We start from the raw sequence: 24,949 nt of genomic DNA on the forward strand, positions 1-24,949 counted from the left end.
ACTCTGCAAGGCATGCCTTCAGAAGAGGTGCAGCAATAATCTACTTGAAAAGCAAATTAACAAGCAGTGATGCCTAGCCACAGAATGCTAAGAAATTCACCAGTGACAACCAAGCTGTGAGAGGACCATCTGAAAAAAGAACTGACATTTGCATTGCACTTTTCCTATTTATTATCTCATTTGATCTTTAAAACAAGGTAGGAAGAGCCAGCATTAGTCCTAATCTCTTTTGATCTTTAAAACAAGGTAGGAAGAGCCAGCATTAGTCCTACATTACATCTGGGGAAGCCGAGGGTGGAAGCAGTTCCAGAACTCATTGGCGGTCACATAAGTGACTCGTAAGTGAGTAGAGCCCCTTGGTTCTTCCCACCACAGTGCACATGAGCCATGGAAGTAGAGGACAGAGCTATGAATGACCACGTTGTTTGCATACTCAGGAGGATGAGGACCCTGGGGACACATTTATTTGTTTGTCCTTGGACAGTCACCCAACCAGCCTCAGCACCTTTGAATGTGAAAGACACAGAGGGCTCCAAGTCTTCTTATTCTCAGTTTTGGAATTGTTACTAAAACAACCTTTGACTTGTCATCTTATAGAGAGAATAAAAATCCATGGGTAAGTTGTTTCATTTAGCCTTGGTTTCTTCAACTGTAAGATGAGGTTGAGCTAGACTGGTTAATCTACCAACGGTCGTGGCACACACTATCACGTTTTCATGATAATGAACAAAGCAGTCACAGAATGTCAGTGAACACTGAGCTGTCCTCAGGGGAAAAAAAAGCTTTTGTTCATAGTGGGAGCCAGCTTTTTTGATAAGATGTATTTTAGAGTGTAAGCTGAGAAATTTCAGTGTCCCCTGGACCACTGACATTACAGGTCCTTCTCAAAATAAAATCTAAGGAAAACAGTGAGTGCCACTGAAAGAAAACCACTATGTTAGGTGGCCTTATTCAAGTTGATGTTTGGTCTGAGGATAAGGACCTGATAATGAAATTTACTTGCTCAGTTCTGAAGCAAGCTTTTGAAGCACCATGTCATATTTAGATGATGGACATTATGCTTGTCATCCAGCAACCCAAGACAAATAATTTCAAGTTTTGATCATCCAGATAAAGAGCACCTGACTTAGAGTAAAGTATGATTAATAAGCGCTGGCTCTGCCACTTAGTAAGCTGGTCACTTTCAGCTAGTCATTTAACCACATTGGGGCCAAGTTTCCTCCTCTTTCAAATAAGGATAGTAATATCTTTTCTTTTTACTACAGAGAGATGTTGTGAGAAAAAAACACATGCACAAGTATGTGATATACATGAGACTATAAACTTCTGAGGATGTTTAGCCACACCTGCCTGTCATTGTTTTCATATCCTCAATGCCTAGAGCAGAGCCTAAACCTAAGGAAAAAATTCCATATATACCTGTTGAATGAATGAAGCCTTTTGGAAACTGTGGAGTACATGTGGATGTCATATAGTTTCACGACAGTGTCCTAAGAATGTACAGTAGTTTCCTCCTTATACAATTTGCTAAAAGATATGGAACCTCAATTAGTAGCTCTGCATTGCTTTTCTAAACAGCCTAAAATAGTAAACCTTATACATAATAGAAGCAGATATGAATTGAAAATAAAATGAAGGCATTCAGTATATGGGCAAAATATATGTGAGTTGGTACGTAATTCTTATTGGGGAGTAACCCGTATCATGAAGCTCCATCTTCCCTGTGGAAGTGCATAAGCCTGGAGCTGGAGCTGAGCTCTTGGCCGTTCCGTGGCTTGGCTCTAAACTCTGGGGTTGGAACCATGTGCTCAGTAAGGCATGGGCATGATCTTCACCTCCTTATTTTAACATTTGGGAAGAACGGGTCAGAAATGTGCCATCATAAGACACCCAGAGAACCCACACCAGAAGCTGAGGTTGCTGGATGCCGACCTGCTATCCGACACATGGGTCAGGCTGACTGACATCTGCAAAAGCAAATGGATTTTCCTATTGCTGCAAAAGACTCATAGGTGCCTATTTGTATATCACCTCTCCGACTCCCTCTTCTACATGCCCCGACCTCCACTCCCACCCCATTACCTGCTCCAGCTACTCTGGCCTCCCTGCTATTCTGCCCATAGGCTAGGCATGCTCACCGTCAGGACCTTTGCATTTTGCATTGCTGTTTCCCCTGCCTTTTTTGGATTCCTTCCTCTTACTCTTTCTCCTCCCTCAGGTCTTTGCTGAAAGGTCTCTTTCTCAGTGAAGCCTTCCATTTCCATTCTATTTACAACTGAAATCTTGCCCTCCCCCACCCCTACACCATTTCTTCCATTACTTCTTCTCTCCCCTTTCTCTGTTCTATTTTTCTTCATAGCACTTATCCCCATCTAATGCATTCTATGTTTTACTTTTTTTTTATTATGTCTTTTCTGCACCAAACAGGAACTTCCATAGAGGCAGGATTTTTAAAAATCTATTTTGTTCACAACTGGACCTTCAGCATCTAGAACACTGCCTGGCACCTAGTGTAGATGCAATACATAATTTTTGATGAATAAATTATTCTATGCTAGGAGATACAGAGGAGAGTTAGATGAATGTGTTTTCTTCTTGCAATGCAGCAAAGATTTAAGATCAACTTGTGGCATACATGCAAAACAACAATACAAGAAGATCAAACAGCACAAGGCAGATAATAATTTGAATTAATCTGTAGATCAGTATTTTGAGGGAAGAAGATGAGGAAATCATAAGAATTCAAACTCTGAGGGGAGTAGACATAAGGAATTTAGGTTATTTAGTAAATTCATAGACTTTGGGATGTGGAAGTTCTAGAAACATGGCAGAACATTTTTCTCATTTTGTTCATGAAGAAGAGAGCTTTCGGCAAATAAACTGACTTTCTCAAGGTAAACAGCCAATATCCACAATGTTTGGATTCAATTTCAAATCTGACACGTGTGTCCAAGTTCTTTCTATTGAAAAAGCCAAGCTGCAAAAACTCAATGAAAATATTGAGTTTTTAAGATGAACAAATTATCCAGACAAGAGTAATTTGGCTTCTGAAAAACCTCACATACAATGACATTTCCATGGCACATACAAATATGTTATAAAATATTACCCTCATTTATTCCTAGAAATAAAATTTGAAAATACCTTTCCAAATGCTACGTTATACCCTTTAACTCTGTCTAGAGCTTTCAGGCTTGGTCATAAACCAGGGAAAAGGAAAAAGAGTCCCAAAAGGGAAAAGTGGGGTGGAAGCTCGAAAAAGTGGAGAAACAAAAGGCAAAAACACAAGAAAGGCAGAAAAGAAAAAATAAAAAGCATATGAGACATTGACAAAACAGCCTCTGGGAATTCCTTTGAATAGCTGTGCTGTAACTTGTTGCTTTCCATTACAAAATCATTTCCTTGGAGCTAATCACCAACGTTTTCACACAGATCTCAGTATATATATTTTCAAACAGATTATTCTTCTCTTTTACTTCTCAGAATATATGATCTGTATCTCACAATTTAACACTTCATATTACATTGTCTTTTTTCCCTAATTCTTTCATGTTTCTAGACCTTGTTTCTTCAACAAAAGCATAAATTCGGGCACTTTTTTTTCTTATATCCAACATAACGCCTACAAAAATACTAATAATGTGTAGTAGGAACTCGTTTGGATCATTTATATCTGGTTTCATTCACTTATCCAATAAATAAATTTGCTATGCATTCACGGTGTGCCAGGAGCAAGAATTTAGAGGTGAATATGATAGGGCAGACCCTGACATTCATTGGAGCTTATCATTGAGTGACAGTGTTGGCCCATAGACCATTAAACAACCACAAAACACACATCAGCTCAGAGGAGAGAGAGGACACTGAGATACAATCAGTAGCCTGGGATGCATATTTGGGAGCTAAGGATGGAAGGATGGAAAGAAGACAGGAAAGGCTGCTTTGCTGAGATGATAAGAGAGTCAGCAATACAGTGAGCCGGGGAAAGAGTGTTCTAGACACTGCGGCAGTAAAGTACTTGTTCTAAAACCATGAGACAGGTAGTAAGGCTGACTGACACTCAGTGTAAGGGAGACGTCTGGTGAGCTGGGAGAGGAACAATGGATTAGGGCCTCCAGGCTCTTGCAGGATATGGGCTTCGGGAGAAATGGGAGGATATTTTAAAACAAGGATGTGATATGATATAAGTACTTTAACATAAACACTAAATAGCTTTCTACTAATCTGTAGACGCATTTAATTGATGATACGTGATTCCAGGAATGAAGACTCACTCCTTCTCAAGTTGAAACACCCTTCGCCAATAGCTCTCCTATTGGTGACTCAGCCATGCTATGCCAAAAGCAACACTTGGCAGTGGGCACACAAGCAGATTAGACCCAACACCTCTGCCCCACACCCCACTCTTTCTGCTCAGGGGTATCCTCCATTTACCATGCATTCTAATTCTGCTCTGTCTAGGACCTCTTCCTTATTCAGTTACTTCCCCCTCAGGGATATTTTCAGACACATGAGCCAAAATCTATTATAACGTCTTATCCTTTTTCTCTCTTTCAACTCCTTCAGCATCACTGCAACAAATTCTCTACCCCTCTTTTAATTCCATTTGTGAGTTTGTGTAATGACATCAATCACAATTTAACAGCAGAACTCATGTGATAGAATTGAATGGAGAAAAGGGAAAGTCACAAATATGGAAGTAAAATTACACGTAACTGAAAAATTCAGCATCCATGAGTCTAGAAAACTTCTGGAAATACCTAAAAATCACCTTCAAATTTTCTCCCCACTTCCTCATTTTCCTCTAATTAAACCTCCCTTTCTTCAAACTCCAGCATTCAAAATCAAAAACATTTAATACCATTGCTATCTTTTATCTAATTACTTTGGTGGTTCTTTATACACTTCAGTGTAAATATGCAGATTTCAGCTAGGTAATGGGTTAATAGTCTTTGATGAACTAGTGGGAGAATCTAACCATCATTTATATCATTATATCATTATTCCTATGGGAAAACATGTTCCAAGTAAGCAACTTATGTTTCAAGAACATAAAAGTTGTGCTGGTAACTTCCTGTGATTTGTTTATTTGAAACATGGATAGTGTATTTGCCAAATCCAACAGAAAGGATTATCCAGATTCTTGTAGTATGATTTATCTAATTTTTAAAATAGGACTATAAAATTCTTCCTGGAAATTTGAAGCTGACCCTGGGATTGGATGAGAACTTAAAGCCCTGAGGATGGAGAGAAATTACATAAGTGATTGGAACATATATTAGAATATCATATATATGCTTAGATTTTCCAAAATAATTTCTTATTCCCTGGGAGGGAAATCAATAGGGAGTTAGAAGCAGTCCCTTAAAATTTCTTAGCTAACTATAACATGTACATTTCCATGCTTTGCTCTTCAGTGATCATATCAAAGCAATTTCCAAATATTGTAAAACTCCATTTCTAGATAGAAAAAAGAGAAAGCCTTTATTGTCTATATGATCCATTGTAACAACAGAAGTTCAGTTAATCTAGAATTATTCAAAATTATCTATATAATAATTATGGAGATACAAAGGCACGAGGAATTAGATATCAAATTGTACAAAGCAATAGTAATCAAAGAGTGTGATACCGAAATAAAGAAAGGGAAATAGATCTGGAACAGAATTCAAAGTCCAGAATTAGAGCTACACATTTATAGCCAATTGATTTTTCACAAGGTGCTAAGCACATACAGTGAAGAAAGAATAGTTTCTTTTAAAAATGCTATTGGGGAAACTAGATACTACAAGGAGAAGCATGTGGACCCCTACCCCACACCATATACAAAAATAAAAAATGAACTAAAAAGAGGTCAAGGATCAAAACATAAGAGCTAAAACTATAAAACTCTTAGAAGATAACATAGGGACAAATCTTCATGACCTAAGATTTGGCAATGGATTCTTAGATATGATATAAAAAGACGAGCAACAAAAAATATAACAGATAATTTTGATGAAAACTTTGTGCATTGACAGAAATTATCAAGAAAGTGAAAAGACAACCACAAAATAGGATAAAATAGTTTCAAGCCATATAATGGATAAGAGCTTAATATCCAGAATATATAAAGAACTTTTACAATATAACAAGAAAAAGACAAATAGCCTAATTTTTTAAACTGGCAAAGGACGTGAAAAGCATTTCTCCAAAGAAGATATACAAATGGTCACTAAACATGTGAAAAAGTACTGAACATCATTAGCCACTGGGGAAATGCCAATCAAAACACAATGAGATACCACTTCACACCCACAAGGATGGCTGTTATTTTTTTTGAAAGCAAAATAAGTGTTGGAGAGGATGTGGAGAAATTGGAACTCTAGTGCATTGTTGGTGGGAATGTAAAATGGTGCAGCCATTGAAGAAAGCCATTTGGCAGTTCCTCAGAAAGTTAAATACAGAATTGCCATATGATCCATCAATCCCTCTTCAAGACACATAACCAAGGAGAGTGAAAACAAGGTTACAAACAGATACTTATACGTCAATATTTATAAAAGCATTATTCATAATAGCCCAAGCTGGAACAACCCAAGTGTCCACCAACAAATGAATGGGAAAACAAAATGTGGACCACACACACAATGGAACTTCACTTGGCCGTTAGAAAGAATGAAGCTATGAGACATGCTACAACATGGGAAAACCTCGAACACATTATGCCCAGTGAAATAAGCACAAATATTGTATGATATCACTTATAGCAAACAGCAAATTTACAGAGATAGAAAGCAGATTAGAAGTTACCAGGAGAATGTGGGGAGGAGGGGAGAGGGGGTGTGGCTTGTAAAAAAGAAAAAGGATTAAAAACATGAACAATGCCACAGAGCTGCTTGTAAGCAGATATTCTTTGACACCTGAAAAAATATTTTATTGTATTTTCCCCAATAACACAACAGAAATGATACCAATATCTTTAATTCATCTCAACTCCGGGGGTGTGGCAGAGTGAATGAGGGCACGGACTCTGGAGCCAGGCTGTCTGGATTAAATTCTGGCTTTTCCACTTGCTAACTATTAACATGGGAAATTACTTTATCCTGACTGTCCTGACCTATAACATGAATATAACAGTGTCTACCAAACAAGACTGTTATGACGATCAAATGAGGTAAATCCATAAAACAATGGCCATAGAGAACAAACACTATAAATATTAGCGCTTTTTATTTTTGATTAATAATATTAAAAATTGAGCTTGTTAAGTTTTCATTTTACTCATTATATAGGATGGATCCATTGGCACCCAGAGGCTTTTCTTTCCAGTACAGCACCTAAGAGCTATGCAAGCTATGTTCAATAGAACTAAAAACACAAGGCACCTTCAGTCCAGTTCTGCATGGACAGGGAAAGTGCTTCCCAGACAGCCTTCCCAGACAAATAATCAGAGGTCTTGAGGAACTCGACTGAATTTCACTTATCTTAAAAAGGGTAGCTATAATGCCATTTTCAATATAATAATATTATTTTGAATAATACGTGAAAAAATAAAGTCCTTGAATAAGGGGTCTTACTCATATAGACTGCACTGTAAGTTCAGCCAATACAAACACCCCATAGCAAATAATTTCCTTTGCTCAGCACCTTTCCCTTCACACTCATACCATATAGAGTGCCACATGATGTGGCATTCTTTACGAAAGAAACAACTCAATATCAACCTCTGCCAAAAAATAAAGAATGCAGGGATCAAGGAATTGATACATTTAAATATTTGTTTTTAATAAAAATATTTGAAATGACCCATGGAGCCACAAGCTGCCAGTAACCTACTTGAAGGCCCAGTGAAATTATTTCCCTGCCTCCCATGATATTAGAATCACTAGCGAGACAACAGTATCCCTCATCTAAGACCAGGACGTCCAATAGCATTGAATGAGTGGAACCTACATGCCCATCCCATAAAAATGAGAACACAGAACCAAATTATGAGCTGCTCTACTGAATATTTGTTTACTGTTGTTTAACATAAGGTAGATAAGAGATAAGTGGCTTTGAAAAGTTGCCTTTGCCATGCTTTTCCTTTAAGTAGCAGACAACAGACTTTAGAAGTATAGAAATGTATACACATATGTATGCAAACATGCGCTCCCTCCCTCTCTAGACATGTGTGGATGATTGTATGTGCAAGCAAGTGTGAGTGTGAGTGTGTGCATATGTTCGTGTGTGTGACACGTACTAGCTGAGTACAGACATTGCTTTAACTATCATGATTGGTGATACACTCTCAAAGTCCACTGCTGTTTCATCAAAGAGCTACTATAACAGGACTTTAGGGGGCCTTTTAGGTGATCAATTATCTTTCCAAGGTTACAGTGATAGACAGTAAGTAAGAGCTTGGCTTTCCTTAAGGATGAGTAAAATGGAAATAATAACTGCTACACCCCACCTTAGAATAAAAACAATTTCAATGGGAAACTCTGGAATCAGATATCAAAAATATGAACACAAAAAACTGGCAACTAAGTTGGAAGGTCATCAGAAGGCAAACTGATTTCTGGTTAAGGGTCTCACCAGCTTTTCCAAGAACACTGAAGCATTAAGGTAACAAGATTGGAAAGCAATGTAAATAGGAACTACGGCAGCAGTTCTGATTTTAAAAATATATATTAGTTCCATTTTAATTTTGAAGCCAATAGGAACACCTGTCCAATTTCTTTTGCAAGAATCTAATGGAAGGCAACTGTTCTCCATACTGTCACCTCCAAATTCATACCAGTGCTGAGATAACATCCGTCAGTATATAAATTTGGCAAACCTAGAGCAATAGTGCCCATTCAGCTCCCACACGAGTCTTTGTTACAATTCTCATTTCAGTTTAGGCAGTTCAGATAAGCTTATCACAGGGCTTTGAACTGACATTCTGGGACGGCACAATAAATTATATTACCAGGAGAATCAATGAGCATTATTAAATGTTACTACCTTCAAAGACACTTTAGCCCCATAGTTTGCAAGGCAAAAAGTCAAACGAAAGATCTTCTACTTCCCCATGCAATATTAAAATCTAATCAGAATGTGGGGAGATGCATTTTTGAGAAATGCTACATGAAATTTAGTTAGAGAAATAACAGTTTTTTTTTCTGGGGAGAGTAATCCACATGAGCTTTTAATTGAAAAATTCATCAGTAATACACTCTGTCTTACCTTGTTATTCAAAGATTAAATCCATTTTGAATTAATGAAAATGATTTAATCTCAGAGCATTAGTAATCTCAATTTACTTAGGCCTGAATTTAAAGCACTAGCTTCAGAGCCCTTTGAAAACAAGACCCAGCTCCATAGCAAAATGATACCCAATCTCTCTTCTATTTTTTAAAATCTATGGGCCATGACTCCAGAATTCTTCACTCTTCCAAATCACCTTAACAACGTTTGACATGATGACAGAAAGACTAAATGAATTCATTTCAGCCAAATAAGTACAAGCTACACTTCTTTTTTTTTTCTTTAAACCATCCTCCTCACATTCCATTTTGTTAAATTTTTAAGGAACACTTAAAATCCGTAGGACAGACTTTGGTTTAAGAGGTGCCTCTCTGCCATTTTCATGGCTGATTTGAGACCCATTATGCATTTGATTCTGCATTGTGAAATCCGGGCTGGGGGCAAATTTCTGCCTGTCATCTTAGGAAAGGCCAGGAGTTTTTGCAACCATCCTGTAGTGTGAAAACATAAAATCAAAGCCAGCCTAGATCTGTCTGCTTCTTTCCTGACCAGCTTGCTGCTTTTTTGAGCCAATCTTGGCTGTCACTATCTCAGGTTTCAAAGGAAAATTTGGTAGAATAAAATATATTTTAAAAGGCATCTCCCCAGGAGAAGTTCCTCTTTAAACTTAAAATTGAGTGCAAAAAGGCTATTGGAAAGTAATTATTTGATGCTTGGCTAAGACCCATTGCATAAGGGAAAGCATTTAGGAAGCACAAATTTCTTTTTCAACCTGATAAGACCCTGAATTAGGAGCCAGAAGGCCTGAATATTTTCTTTACATTGCTCATTCCATTGCAATGACATCCCCATAAAACTATAGCTTAGGGACGAAATTTACTGCACTCCTCTCTCCAATAATAAGCAGCAAATTGCAGAGAGAAAAAAATATTTCACATGAATTTAAAATTTTTTTTAAACAATTCACTGCAAAGGACAGTATGGATAACTCTGCCAATGACCCCTCCGGTCTAATGTCAGGATCAGAAAACAAGTTTCCATTGTAAATGTTTAATCAGTGTAGTCCCAGGAACCCAGCACCGAAAACCATTTCTCTCCCAACTTATTTGCTCTGCAAGCTCTTTCCTGGCTGTATCTCAGTTCCCTACTAACACTTCAGGTTTCCCTCTCGCAAAGGAGGCTAGAGCTCGGGAGGTTCTGAGCTAAGCAGAAGCCCTTTGGTTTGATTCCATTAGTGTGAGCCCTGGTCTGCTGCAAGCAAACTGCAGCATTTCAGCTTGCAAAATCCTGCCAACCAGGTTCTAGAGCAGCCACACACAGGCTGCACACACGCTTCAAAGCTGTGCTGTCCAAACTGGAGCCCATCAACGACACCAGAGAGCATCCTACCTTCCATCATGGTGGCAGAATTGCATTCCTTAATTTCCAAGGAGTCTGGAAAAAAAAAAAAAAAAAAAAAAAACACGGGAGGATAGGATTCCACTTCCCAGCTAAGTCCTCACAGTGCCGCTCCGGAGGTTTGCTCTGTCCACTGCCAAAGCCAAAGGAGACAAGTGTTAACCCCAGAGACAGGCCATGGATGTTGCTGGTGCTGCTTCACCTACAGGCTCCCGGGAAGATGCTGAGAGAGAAAGGAGAGGCACAGCGAGCCGGCGGAGCTGCACCGCCTGCGCCGCCTTGGCCAATCCCTTCAGCTCTGGGCCGCGTCACATGGTAGGCAGCCCGCATCTCCTGACACAATACCCCCGGAGAGCGCACCGAACCGATTTCCCGTCCCCTTTCCCTTCCACCCCCATGCCCTCCCGCTTGTCACCGAGTACACGACCGCTTCCCCACCTGGTGACGCACTTCCCCCGACCCTCCTCGCCGTCTCTCTCGGTCTATTTATCGCAGCGGCTGGGGACCCGAGATGAATTAGCAGGCGCTGCCACCTTACCGGGCGGCTCTCGCAGAAAAGGAGCACCTAAGGGGCTCGCCGAGGAGGGCTTTTCTTTTTAAAGACAAACTTCTTAATAAATCCAGGCAGCCCAGGGTCTCAGCAGCTACACTTTGAAACTCCTGTTGCCACCTCCTTTTGCCCTAAAGGAATTCCAAAGATCTGTGCCTTGTGCCCTCCGCACACATCTGTAGTCTCGCTCTTTTTGTCCCTCTCTGTGTCTCTCATTCAAGAGAGAGAAAAAAAATCAATCCGGCTGACGTCACATCATAAACAATTATCCCCAAAAGGATGATGCAGAAGAAATTTCACCCCAGCTGCCTTCTTGAGAGCCGGGGACTTAATCGCGCATGACATGCCGAAGGGCTGGGACCTGACATTAAAACAAAGAAACAAAAGAACCCACCCGAGTGGGGCTCCGAAATCAGACTGGGGACGCTTGAGATCATTTCTGGGGCAAGAGGCGGGAGAGAGAGGGGGGCAGGCAGGGAGGGGAGGTCTGAGCCTAACCGGAGGGCGCTGTGCCGGCGGCTTTGCCCCGCTCCAGCCGGGGCTCCGGGGGCCGCTCTCCGACTCCCAGGTTCGAGTCCCGCGGCTGCTGCGCCCTCGGCGGCGGGGCGCGCACGTGAGCGGCCTTGCTGCCCAGGTGGGGCGGGCAGAGCCTTTCTCCTCACCCAACGCGGCTGCGGCTGCCAGCGGCTGTCCCTGTAGGGTACAGACTTCTCAATGCACGTCTATCTCGCCCTGGCTCTTGCCTCTCTCTACAAACGCTTTCAAGCGCATTCGTTCACCCCAGTGGAAATCCGGAGGGAGGCAACCGTGTGGCCGGTTCTGGCCTCAGGGCTTTTCAGCTTCAAGGGATGGGGTCTGGAGACCCTGCCACAGGGAAGGCCCATGGCACCCCGTGAGAGTCTGTCACCAAACTCTGCTCCCCGAGAACCCCAGGAGCCTTATAAAAGAACGAAGCACCGGGTCCAGTGATCCTCATTTCCCTTCTAGCCGGCTCCCGCAAGTAAGGAAGGAGGGGGGTGGCCCGGGGGACCAGAGAGGGAGAAGGAGGAGAAGCGTGATAGAGGGAAAGGCCTATTAAGAACCCTGGGGAGACAACATCAGAAAACTGGGCATTTTTCTCTTCTAGCAACGTGACTAGGAGGGAAGCTATGACATTATAGGGCAGTTGTGAACATCACATGAAAATACCTTCAAAATAACTTTAGGAAGTAAAATGCATTATATGATCAGATTTGAGTCTCTTATCGTTAATAATTTATATTACAAATGCATCCATGAACTTGAAATATTGCTCAGCCTTTGACATGAATCTAGTTCTTTTCCACCAGAGCAAATGTGAAGTACTGCTGGCCAAGAACTACTAAAGAAAATATCACTACAAAGGCTGACTAAAAGAACATATTAATAGCTTAAAAAACAAAAAGAAAGAAAGAAAGAAGGAAAAACCAAAACTCAGTTCCTTGGTAACTTAAGAGTTTAAAAAAACTCATTGTGCTCCCTGAGGACTCATATTTCAGTGGACTGTAAATTTCCAAATAAGACTCTCCAGGGAGATACAAATCCTTGTGCTTTTTTCCTTAAATCTATGAGGTAGCTGAATTTTAAAAAAGAAAAGACTTACAAAGTAAAACCTGCCTTGAGTACAACTTAAACTGCCTTTAAATCTGGAGGATATTATCCCAAGAAGGATAGTGTGTATGTACCAAAGGTATTTTTGTGATGGTTAAGAACATGGATGGTGTTTTAGTTTGCAAGCTGCTGGAATGCAAGATACCAGAAATGGAACAGCTTTTAAAAAGAGTATTTATTAACTTGCAAATTTTACAGTTCTAAGGCCATGAAAATATCCAAATTTAGGCAAAGTTATAAAAATGTCCAAAGTAAGGCATCCAGGAAAAGAGATACTGGCTCAAAAAGGCCAATGACATATGGGCTTTCTCTTTCAGCTGGAAAGGCACATGGTGACAGCTGTTAGCTTTCTCTCCTCATTTCATAAGGCTTCACCAGGGGTGTTTTCCTTCAGCATCTCCAAAGTTCTCTGGCTGTGTGAACTCTGTTAGTTCTAAAGCTTTTTCTAAAATGGTTCCCTCTTAACAGGCTCCAGTAAGCAACCCCACCTTGAATGGGTGGAGACACATCTTCATGGATATCATCTAATCAAAAGTTACCACCCACAATTGGATGGATCACATCTCCATGGAAACAATAAAAAAACCCACCCAGCAATTTAGAATAGGGATTAAAGGGCATGACTTTTCTGGAGTACATAATAACTTCAAACTGGCACAGATGGCTATTGATTTCAGACTGGAATCAAGTTCTGTCTCTGTCACTTAATGGCTGTGTGACCTCCTAGACAAGTTAGGTAATTCTCTGTGTCCCACAGTTTCCTAATCTGTGTAGCAGGGATAAAAATAATAACTTTATAGCACTATAAATATTAGTAATGGCAAACATTTATGAATGGCTTCTGTGTGCAAAGCAGTTTTCTAAATACCTTGCCAATAAATTACTTATCATTTTGTCTGAAGCATAATAACCCCTCCATGATAGCTTTTTAATATTATTATTACTATTATTAACACCAAAGGGTTAGCAGATGCATCAAAGAGGTGATGCATTCAGAGGTGCAGTTTGTTGAAAAAATTAGAGTCTGTAGATAATTAGAATAAGTTATGAATGCCAGTTCTAAATAGGTAAAAGTGCTCATGTAAAACTTGCAGGTGAGTACAAATTCTGTGATACTGGGGAGTGTGTGTGGTAGGAGTGCATATTGGAGATGTAAGGTGCAGGAGAATCAGAGAACCCCAGGGTGCCTGCTTTCCACCCCTGGGTAACAACTTCAGATAGAATTTGCATGGGTATAAGTGGGAAGTTGAAATCTGTACTCCAGAAAGAAAAATGTCCTTAATCTTAATCATTTTCTGTCGATGTGAACCCATTGTAAAAAGGACTTTTTGAAGATACTATTTTTAGTTAAGCTGTGGCCAGCTGAATCAGGATGGGTGTTAATCCTAATCCACACAGCCAGAGACTTTTGGAGATGCAGAAAGAAAATGCCCCCAAAGAAACTGTATGAAGAGCTTTCTTATCCTCCTGGAAGAGAAAGCTAGCAGACATCACCATGTGCCTTCCCAACTGACAGAGGTGTTTGGAACCCATCAGCCTTTCCTCAATCAAGGTGTCTTTTTCTGGATGCCTTAGTGTGGACATTTTTATAGTTTTAGAACTATAAACTTGCAACTTAATAAATTTCCCTTTTCAAAAATGTTCCATTTCTAGTATATTGCATTCTGGCAGCTTTAATAAACTAAACAGATTATTTGGGTCAGGGGGAAAACAAAAGATTTTCTAGATGGTTTCCTGGACCAGATAAGTCCTGAAATGCAGAAGGGCCAGTTCTTCCAGAACAACTAATTCCATCCCCCATCCTATATTATTGACAACCCCTTCCACGTGAAGAAAGTTAGAATGGGCCTAGCCGAAATAACTAAAGAATGGGAGAAAAATCAAAGGAAATGGAGGAGTTATATAGAGAAGGTAGGGTTTAACAGAACAGTATGATTGCTGAATCATTATATGGATATTTCTTTTAGTCTCCAGTGTCTTGGAGCAGCTAGTAGTAAAAACCTAAAATTGTGGAACTGTAACCCAGACAAAACTCTGAAATCTGTTCTACAACTAATTGGGGTGGTGTGCTTTTGAAATGCATTGCTTTTTTTGTATATATGTTATTTTTCACAAAAAAGAAAAAAAAGTCTATTGTGATGTTGAATGCACAGGTATGTGATGATACTGGGAACCGTTGACTGTACATTTTGGATGTTTGAAAGCATATAATATGTATCAATAAAAATGTTATAGCTATAATGAATGGTAAAGTGGATACAACCAATATTGAGCCATGATAGGCCCAGTGGCCATGCGTATGAAGAACTGGGAACAGCAACAGCAGCTGGCCTAAGCATAGTGGGATTCTTTCTCTCTTTGAAGACTTAGTTAATTCAGATGCAGCTTAAACAGTTCAAGAATTTAGAAAAAACAGAAAAAAACTTCAAATTTCATTTTGTGAATTATGAAACTTGACAAAAATATTTTTAGAAGATAGTTCAGTCCCACTTATGATTTTTTTTTTTGTTTTGCATGGACAGGCACCATCACTTGTAATTTTTTTTTAATTTTCAATTTTTCATTTTTTTGCATGGCCAGGCACCAAGAATCAAACCTGGGTCTCTAGCATGGCAGGTGAGAACTCTGCCACTGAGCCACCATTCACTGCCCCACTTATGAATTTTGATGCAAAAACTCTATAATAAATATAATAATAGTAAACAGAATCTGGATTTTCAAAATATTTTCAAAAATATTATATATACCTTAATAAATTGGACTTTATTCCAGGAATACAATAGTTAAACATTAAGAAATCATTAACATAATTCAAAATGCTAAGATATCAAAAAGGTAATTGTATCGTTATAGTAACTCAAAAGGTTTTTGATAAATTTCAGCTTGTAACACTCATAAATAAAAATCTTAATAGCAAAGAAAGAGATAAAAACTTCCTCATGGCGAAATATACAAATGTCCTCCCCAAATCTACCATTTTGTTAAATGGAGATATAATGAAAAAATTCTCCTTAAAATCAGGGATGAGACGTAAGGTCCTTTATCAATACTATTATTTGCTATTATTTAATATTCAGTATTGCTCTAGTGATGCTGGCCAGCAAATTTAGTCAAGAAAAGGAAATAAAATTACACCAGAGACCGTGATATGTGCTTAACACACCACTTTCTCTACCTGGAAACACAGGAAGACTGCATCTGTCAATCTTCCTTGCCTCTAGATAGGGTCGCCATCTAGATAATGCCTGACTGCATTCAACTCAATGGGATATAGGCAGTACTGATGTAAAGGCTTGGCTTTTACAAACATTCCGTATAGTCTCCATGTCTCTCTTCTCTTCCAAATGACAGAGAGCTGCCTGATCTTATTTAGAATTTGCATGTGCTAGAATTAAACTTTCATTGTGTTAAGCCCTGAGCTTTTAGGGTTTATTTATCACCACAACACAGACTAGCTTATTCTGTTAATTAAAATGTTATTTTATGGTTTACTTGGAAAACCGAAGAAAATAAATTAAAAATCTACTACAATTCGGTTCCTGGTGCCTGCTCATGCAAAAAAAAAAATTAAAAATCTACTAGAAATGTTAAAAGAATGTTAAGAGAATTCAAAATAATCTGAGTAAAAATTATTTTTGATGTTGTAATTTTTTTAAATGTAGTGTTATTGAGATATATTCACATACCGTATAATCATTGAAAGTGTACACTCAGTGGTTCATGGTATTATCATATAGTTGTACAGCATTCATCACCACAATCAATTTTGAATGCTTTAACCACTTCAAAGAATACATTTAAGAATAAGAATAAAAATAAAAATGAAAAAGAACACCCCAAATATCCTGTATCCCTTGTCACACCCTATTACTTATTTACTATTTGTCCTTATTATTTTACTCATCTGTCCATACACTGGTTAAAGGGAGTGCCAGCCACAAGGTTTTCACAATCGCATGGCCACACTGTAAAAGCTATATAATTATACAGTCATCTTCAAGAATGAAGGCTACTGGAATTCAGTTCACCATTTTCAGGTATTTCCTTCTAGCTATTCTAATCCACTAAAAAATCAAAAAGGGATAGCTGTATAATGCATAGGAACAACCTTCAGAATGACTTTTCAACTCGATATCTCTCAGCCACTGAAACTTTCTGTTTCACTTCTCTTCTTCCTTTTGGTCAGGAAGTCTTTCTCAATCCCATAATTCCATGGCCAAGCTCATCTCTGGGAGTTATGTCTCACATTGTTGCCAGGGAGATTTACCCCGCTGGGCGTCATGTCCCATGTAGGAGGGGAAAAAAGTGGGTTTACCTGCTCATTTGGCTTCATGATAGATGCCACGTCTGAGCAAAAAATGAAGTTCTCTGGGGGTGACTCAGGCATAATTAGAAAAGGCTTAACTTCCCCACTGCAGGAGTAAGTTTCATAAGGACAAGCCCCAAGATTAAGGGCTCAGCCTATTAAATTGACAGTCCCCAATGCTTACAAGAATATCTAGAATTCCCAAGGAGGGGAAGTTTAATATTTCTGCTTTTTTCTTCCAGTCCCTCAAGAGGGTTTTGTCCCCTTTTTAGTTTCTGACCAAATTACTCTGGGATCTCTCAGGGCATCACACTAACTTGTATAAACCAACAAGATCTCACTCCCTATTCAAGGTTCCATGTAGTTAAGGTGTTTGAATAAACTAACCATATAAGTTAAATTAGATAATGTGCCACAGAAAATATAAATTTTATACCAAACAAACATCTCTTCCTTTGGTCTCACACAGAAGTTGAAGTTTTAAAACACAGTCAGTATCATCCTTTACCCTTTAGTCTTCTTTGTTTTACCTACTCAGACCTGCTACATTCATGTCTCTAATTGAAGTCTGATCTTTTTTTTTCAGATTTTTAAACAGTTGTTGTGTGGGATAACGCTGACCTTCATAGCTGCAGAACTCTAGTTCTGTCATGTGTCACACAGATACCCAAAGTTCCAGAGACTGACCAGGTTATACACAAAGAGCCCAGCATGTCAGAATTTAGAAATAGCAGTTACACTCAGATGTGCATGCTCTAGGTGTTTACAATCTAGGTACCTTTACAATAAAGCTTCCCCTGATAATCTGTGCTCTCAGATTCAATTCTCAGAGTCTGTATATTACAGTTAGTCCATATTAGCAGGAAGTTATAATGTTTATCTTTTCATTTCTGGCTTATTTCACTCAAATTCCTGCCCTCGATTTCCATTCACTTGTTGAATGTCTCACAACTTCTTTCCTTTTTACAGCTGCTCAATATTCCATTGTATAGATCCCGCTCCATTCATCAGTTGATGTACCCTTAGGCCACCTCCATCCATTGTAAATTGTGAATCTTGCTGCCAAAAACACTAGTTTGCAAATATCCATTCATGTTCTTGCTTACAGTTCTTCCAAAAAAATGCCCGATAATGAGGTTCCTGGATCATAGAGCAATCCTATATGTAGCCTTCTGTAGAACCACCACACTGCCCTCCTCCCTCTGTTACATTCTAGTGGACTGTTACATTCTACTTCTCTACAAATAGTGAATAAGGAAAAGCACATCCCTCTCTTCACATTTTATTATTATTATTTACATGGGCAGGCACCGGGAAACAAACTCATGTCTCTGGCATAGCGGGTGAGAGCTCTGTCTGCTAAGCCACTGTGGCCTGCCCCTGTTTATTTTTTAAACAATTTTATTCACACACTATATAACCATCCTAAGTGAACAATCACTGGTTCCTGGTATAATCACTTAGTTATGCATTCACCACCACAATCTATATAAGGACATTTCCATTTCTTCTGCAAAGAAAGAGGAAGAAAAAAATGAAGAATAAAAATGAAAATAGAAAATAATAAGATAAAAAGGAGAAACACCAGCACCAACAGCAAGAATCTCACTCCTCACTGAAGGACAAATACTGTATGATCTCACTGATATGAACTGACATTAGTGAATAAACTTGGAATATTCCGTTGATAACAGAGACCATCAGGAGATAGAAATAGGGTAAGATATTGGGTAATTGGAGCTGAAGGGATACAGACTGTGCAACAGGACTGGATACAAAAACTCAGAAATGGACAGCACAATACTACCTAACTGTAATGTAATTATGTTAAAACACTGAATGAAGCTGCATGTGAGAATGATAGAGGGAGGAGGGCTGGGGACATAAATGAAATCAGAAAGAAAGATAGATGTTAAAGATTGAGATGGTATAATCTAGGAATGCCTAGAGTGTACAATAATAGTGAAATGTACAATGTACAAATTTTAAAAATGCTTTTGCATGAGGAAGAACAAAGGAATGTCATTATTGCAGGGTGCTGAAAATAGATGGTAATTTATATTTTAAAATGTCACCTTATCTGTGAGACTAAAGCAAAAAATGTTTATTTGTTACAAAATTAAAAAAAAAAAGAATCTCATTCCTCTCCTTTTTATCCCCCCGTTATTCATATTAGCTTTGGTATATTGTCTTTGTTACATTTACTGGAAGCATGTTATAATTTTATTGTTAGTTATAGACTCTAGTTTGCATTGATTGTATTTTTTCCATATACCATTCATTTTCAACACCTTTGCAATGTTGACGTTCATTTGTTCTCCCTCATGTAAAAGTGTTTTTTATATTTGTACATTTAATCACCATCTGTGTATTACATTAATTGATTTTCTTGTGTTAAACCATGTTGCATACCTGGATTAAATACCATTTGGTCATGGTGTATAATTCTTTTAATGTGCTGCTTGAATCGATTTGTAGGTATTCTGTTGATGATTTTTGCATCTATATTCATTAAAGAGATTGAACTGTAATTTTCTTTTCTTGTAGTATCTTTGTCTGGTTTTGGTATTAGGGTGATGTTGGCTTCATAGAATGAGTTAGGTAGCTTTCTGTCCTCTTCAATTTTTTTGAAGAGTTTTAGTAGGATTTGGAGCAGGGTGGGGTTGCATGACTTTATGGGCTGAGGGTGGGTGTAGCCTGGGTATGGAGGTAAGCATTCTCAGTCTTTATATGCTGTCAACCACCTGCAGGGGGCAGGGAATGGGAGATAGGGCTTTGGAGGGAAGGGATGAGACTGCACTTTTGCAGGAGAGGTGGGTTGGACTGGGTCAGGCAGATGTGCACTTGGGGTGGGGTTGTGGGGCAGGCATGTGCATGAGGGGTTGGTGGGGTGGGGGTGCTTGGAGTGCAGGGAAGGGGAGAGGGTTATAGGGTTCAAGTGCATGAGGTATGGGATGAGTCATGGGTCTCAGGGCTGCTCTGGTGAGGGTAGTGCTTTCAAGAAACGCAGCTTGGCTTAATTCCTGGTCCCTGTCTCTCTGTCCATGCACTACGAAGGGCTCCAGCCTTCTGGATTAGACTGTTTGCTCCAGTCAGATGGTTTCTGAGTCTCTGCTTCTCAGTTCCTCAGCTTTTTCAACCAGGGCCACCCTATATGGTGCAGAAGACTCTCCCAAGTCGCTTACACCCTGGAATCATGGACTCAGTTGCCCTCCCATCCCTTTTCTAGCTGTTACTTGGAGCAGGTTGAACTTAATCTATCATTTTCCACTATCTTCCTGGAACTCTTCAAATAGAAGCTACTTAAAGATATGTCCCTTAAGGAATTACCTCCTTCACCTGACTAGTTACTTTGTCTCTCAGACGTATGTTAATTTTCTCTTGCCTGGGACACTGCTAAAGCCTAAGAATACCCACATGCAGTTCTATCTAATGGGATGTTAGGAAGTTAAGAGAGAGAGAGAGAGAGAGAGAGAGAGAGAGAGAGAGGAATAAAACCCTTTTACAGCCAGTCCCAAGCCCCCTGGGTTTACCAATCAAGAGTCAGAGTTGGTACCCAGTTCTAGGTGCCCCTTTTCACTATTGTGAGCTCGACCAACTCTAAAAGCCTCTTTTTTTTCCATCAGGCCCACCTCTTCTCTGTTGGAACAAAACCTCTGGGTTCCTCTCATCCTTCTCCATGTTTATCTGTCCTCAGAGCTTGTATCCAGCAGTCCAAGTTTATTAATTAATTCAGCAATTGGAGCTTGGTTGAACTACCTTCCTTACTCCTAGTTGAGAGGGCTTCTTTTTCTCATGGGGAAACAACTCCAAGACAGTGGGGGAGTGGTGCCAGCTTTCACAGCTAGGAGACTTACACTTCTGTGTGAGATCTCAGCTGTTCCACCCATTCCAGAATGGTGTATGATGTGTTTCTGGTCACTGACGTCCCCCTAAGCAGTTGTTTCAGATATTTTCTGGCTATTTACCAGTTGCCCTTTTGGACTAACTAGATTTTATACCTCGATACACTGCTTTCTTGGCTCATCCCTTCTGGATAAAAGATTTAATATACAAGAATCAATAACCTGCATTTGTGCACACATGACTCATTAGAGGGAAGGAAAGACCCAATTTAAAGTAGTAGTAAAACATCAAATAATCTCTGAATGAAATTAATAAAAGTGGGTTTGATTAATAAAGGGAACACTAAAATTCTTCTGAGGAACACAAAAGAACTTAAATAACTGGAAAAGCAGGAAGGTTGTTGAATATTGTGGTAGTTTGAAGCTGTTAGGAACTCCAGAAATGGCCATGTTCCTTTACCCATTCTTGTGGGTGCAGACCTGTTGTGGCTGGGAAGTTTTGGTTAGGTTATTTCAACTGAGATGTGACCCACCCCATTTTCAAGGTGGGTCCTAATCTTTTTTACTGGAGACCTTTATAAGAAAATAAAGGACTCAGAAAAGGCCCCAGATAGCTCAGAGAGAAACACCCAAAGATGTTTGGAGAGAAAAAGCCCCCAGAGGAGCTGAGCGATGGAACCACTAATGCAGAATAAGAACAAGGTTTGTAAAATTGTATATATCTTACTGTAATATCAGGTCACATCTCAGACTATGGTGGGTCGATAATTAATAAGTATTGGTAGGGTCCCCTGAGGGTCTGAAGGAATAAAAAAAATAGAACTGTTAAACTTTCCCATCTGGGAAACCCCAGGTACCATATCAACCATTGGGGACTCCCAGGTAGGTCCTTGAATTTGAGGCTTGCCCTTATGGAACTTATTTCTGTAGTGGAGAAGCTTAGAGTACCTATAACGAGGTCTAAGAGTTGCTTCCTGGAAACCTCTTTTGTGGCTCAGATGTGGGTTCTCTCTTTCTCTTTAAGCCCAACTCTATGAGGAAAATCATCACCCTACCTCCTGAATGACATCCAGGGATGAAATCTCCCTGGCAATGTGGGGCCAGACTCCCAGGATGAGCCTGGCCCATGGGATCAATAATGCCTTCCTGATGAAAAAGGAAAAACAGGTGTAGTAAAATAAGGCATCAGTGGCTAGGAGAGATCAGAGTCAAGAACCGCTTCTAGAGGCTGTTTTATGTGAGCTTCAGCTAGATACTGCTAGTTGCCATGGTTTGTTAAGCCCCATTCATCCTCACTCCTGTTAACTCTTAAGAACACCTAAAGCTCTAGCTGAAATTCTACAAAGGTTTCATGTAGTGCATTTGCCTTCTTGGAACGTATAATTCCCAGAGGGTTCCAAGGTCACGTAAATCCTGAAACCAGAGAGAGCAGCATCTCCAAGATTATCAAGTAATCACATCCCCCTATCCTTTAGTGTTGACACCACTTCTCAACATGAAAAAATAAAAATGGACATTGCCTAGGGATCCTGTAGATTAGTGAAGGATCAAAGGAGAAGGAGGGGATATGATAGAGAAAATAGGGTTTAACAAATGAGTATGACTTCTGAGTCACTACATTAACACTCCTTCTAGCTTCCAATATTTTGGAGCAGCTAGAGGGAAAATCTGAGATCATTGAATGAAAGCCCATAAGAAATTCTGGGATCTGTTCTGTAAATACTTGTTGAAGTGTGCTTTGAAAATGATTGCTTTTGTCTTTGCTTTGTATATATATGTTATATTTTAAAATACATGCAGAAAAATGTTTAAAAAACTAGCCCTATCTTTTGTCTCTCACCCTCAATTGATTGCCGCCAGTATTGCTGTGGCAGTGTTGAGGTCTCTTGTTATCTACTGGCCACAGCTTGGAATTTTAGTTTTCCCCATATACCCCTCTACTATTGACTCTTTGTCCACTTGTGAAATAGTTCACATGAGAACTTACTTATAACTGTAGAGTTAATAAGTGGGATGCCTGGTACTGTACATCCCATTTCAATCATATTCACCTTCAATATGGCATTGTTAAGAACAGAGATTATTAGGACAGGGCAATAGGGTATAGATTGGGTAATTGAAGCTGAAGGGATGCAGATTGTGCAACAGGACTGATTGTAAAAATTCAGAAATGGATAGCACAGTACTACCTGATTGTGGCACAATAATATGAGTATGCTGAATGAAGCTGAATGTAAGAATGATAGAGGCTGGGGGCACATATGAAACCAGAAGGAAAGATAGACCATAAACACCACATGGTTTAATGTAGGAATGCCTAGAGTGGACACTGATAGTGACTAAATGCAAAAATTGAAAAATGTTTTTGCATGAGGAAGAAAAAATTCTTTCTACTGGGCCTGGTGAATAGAAATGGTAGGGAAGGAGGAAATGCTGTGGAGTAGGCCATGTGTCTTCTGAGAGACTTCCTCAATTGTAATACTTTTTTCCAGTAATGGTCTTGTAGTGGTAACCACAGTAAAAAAAAAAAAAGATTATTAAAATACAAATAGTCTTTGAGGTTGGGGGAATTGAATAAGATCTAATTGTCAAATTTCCATTCAATAAGAGAAAAGCTGTCCTTGAGACCTATGGAAGTTTTTCCTGGAATTATTCTTGGTAGAAATAAAAGAATTGCATCTTTTTCAGAGTTCAATGATGCTGAAGTTCAAAATTTTAAGGTATTATGCAAAAAAGAGATCATTTTTTAACCTTCAGTAGAAAAAAGGAGCATTTTATGTACTAGTTGTTGAAGATAGTAAAAATGTAATTTTCTGTTTAATGAAATTATTTTGATAAACTATTTCTACAAATAATTGCATTTTGTAGGATGTCTTAAGACAGTATTGAAGATCTTTTTGGTAATTTAAGGTGAATGGGCATGTAAAGTATTCAGGATATGCTTTGTTAAAGAAAGGAATGAAGCTTTGTACTTGAGAATGTGGCGGGCAAACCCTAGGTGAACATGGAAAGTTGAGGAAGGTTTTTGAAGTGAATTTTATTTGTGGTGGTCAATGCTGACTAAAAGTTGATAAGCTTGTCTAGGGGAGTGTGGCTTCATATATATCTGCTTTCAACGTATCAGACAAGACCTGAATCAATATGGAAAGTTGTAGAAGGTGGTGAAAGGGAATTCTGTTTCTTGTAGCTGATGGTAACCAAAAAACTGATAGGCTTGTTTACAGTATATTATAAGAGATTTTTGTGTTGAACTGCGTATTCATAAAAAAAGAAGTCTAATTTTCTCTGTTAAAATAATACAGATTATTGGTCTGATCTTAATGAAGGATTATAAAAAGCTTAACCAGCTGAGTACTCTGACTAGAAGACAGAGGATCTATGCCATATCATAATAAAATTTGTTATTGAGGTTTAGGTTGACCTTATTATCCACTAATTTAGAAGACATTTTGTTGTCACTTTGGTTAAATAAGGAACCAGCTATTGTTTCAAGATAACCCATTTTCCTATTTAACATAGTACTCAAACCTGACAAGTTTTGACATTTTTTGCCATCCCCAAATCAAACCCTAAAGGCTGCCTTTTATTTAAAACTGTTGCAAAGGATTTGTTCCTTTTATTATTACTTTTTAACTTGAACACCAGTGTTTATGGCAGCACTATTCACAATAGCCAAAAGGTGGAGCACAAATGTCCACCAACAAAAGAATGGGTGAACAAAATGAGTACATGCACACAACAGGATGTTGTTTGGCCATGAGAAAAGATGAAGCTATGAGACATGCTGCAACATGGCAGAACCTTGAAATATCATGTTCAGTGAGACAAGGAAGACACACAAGGACAGAAATGTTATGACACTTTTCAGCATTTACTAGAAATGGCAAATTCACAGAGATAGCAGAATACAGATTATTGGGGAAGGGTGTGATGGAGTAACAGGGAAGGGAGCATATTTGCAAAAAAATTAAAAACCTAAATCCATTACATTTTCACTTAACATTTCTT

At 39.0% G+C, this 24,949-nt stretch overlaps 1 protein-coding gene across 7 annotated transcripts in view; it reads right to left on the reverse strand.

Annotated features, from left to right (window-relative positions):
- Window positions 1-24,949, reverse strand: part of SGIP1 (SH3GL interacting endocytic adaptor 1) — a 245,007-nt gene that overhangs the window by 196,398 nt on the left and 23,660 nt on the right. For all 7 annotated transcript variants that reach the window (XM_077120689.1, XM_077120683.1, XM_077120682.1 and 4 more), the window contains exon 2: window positions 10,603-10,647. In XM_077120689.1, coding sequence (XP_076976804.1) covers window positions 10,603-10,612 — 10 coding nt within the window. In that variant the 5' untranslated portion in view covers window positions 10,613-10,647. The remainder of the gene's footprint in view (window positions 1-10,602; window positions 10,648-24,949) is intronic.

The sequence above is a fragment of the Tamandua tetradactyla genome, chromosome 11, assembly GCF_023851605.1.
Source record: "Tamandua tetradactyla isolate mTamTet1 chromosome 11, mTamTet1.pri, whole genome shotgun sequence".
Lineage (NCBI taxonomy): Eukaryota > Metazoa > Chordata > Mammalia > Pilosa > Myrmecophagidae > Tamandua > Tamandua tetradactyla.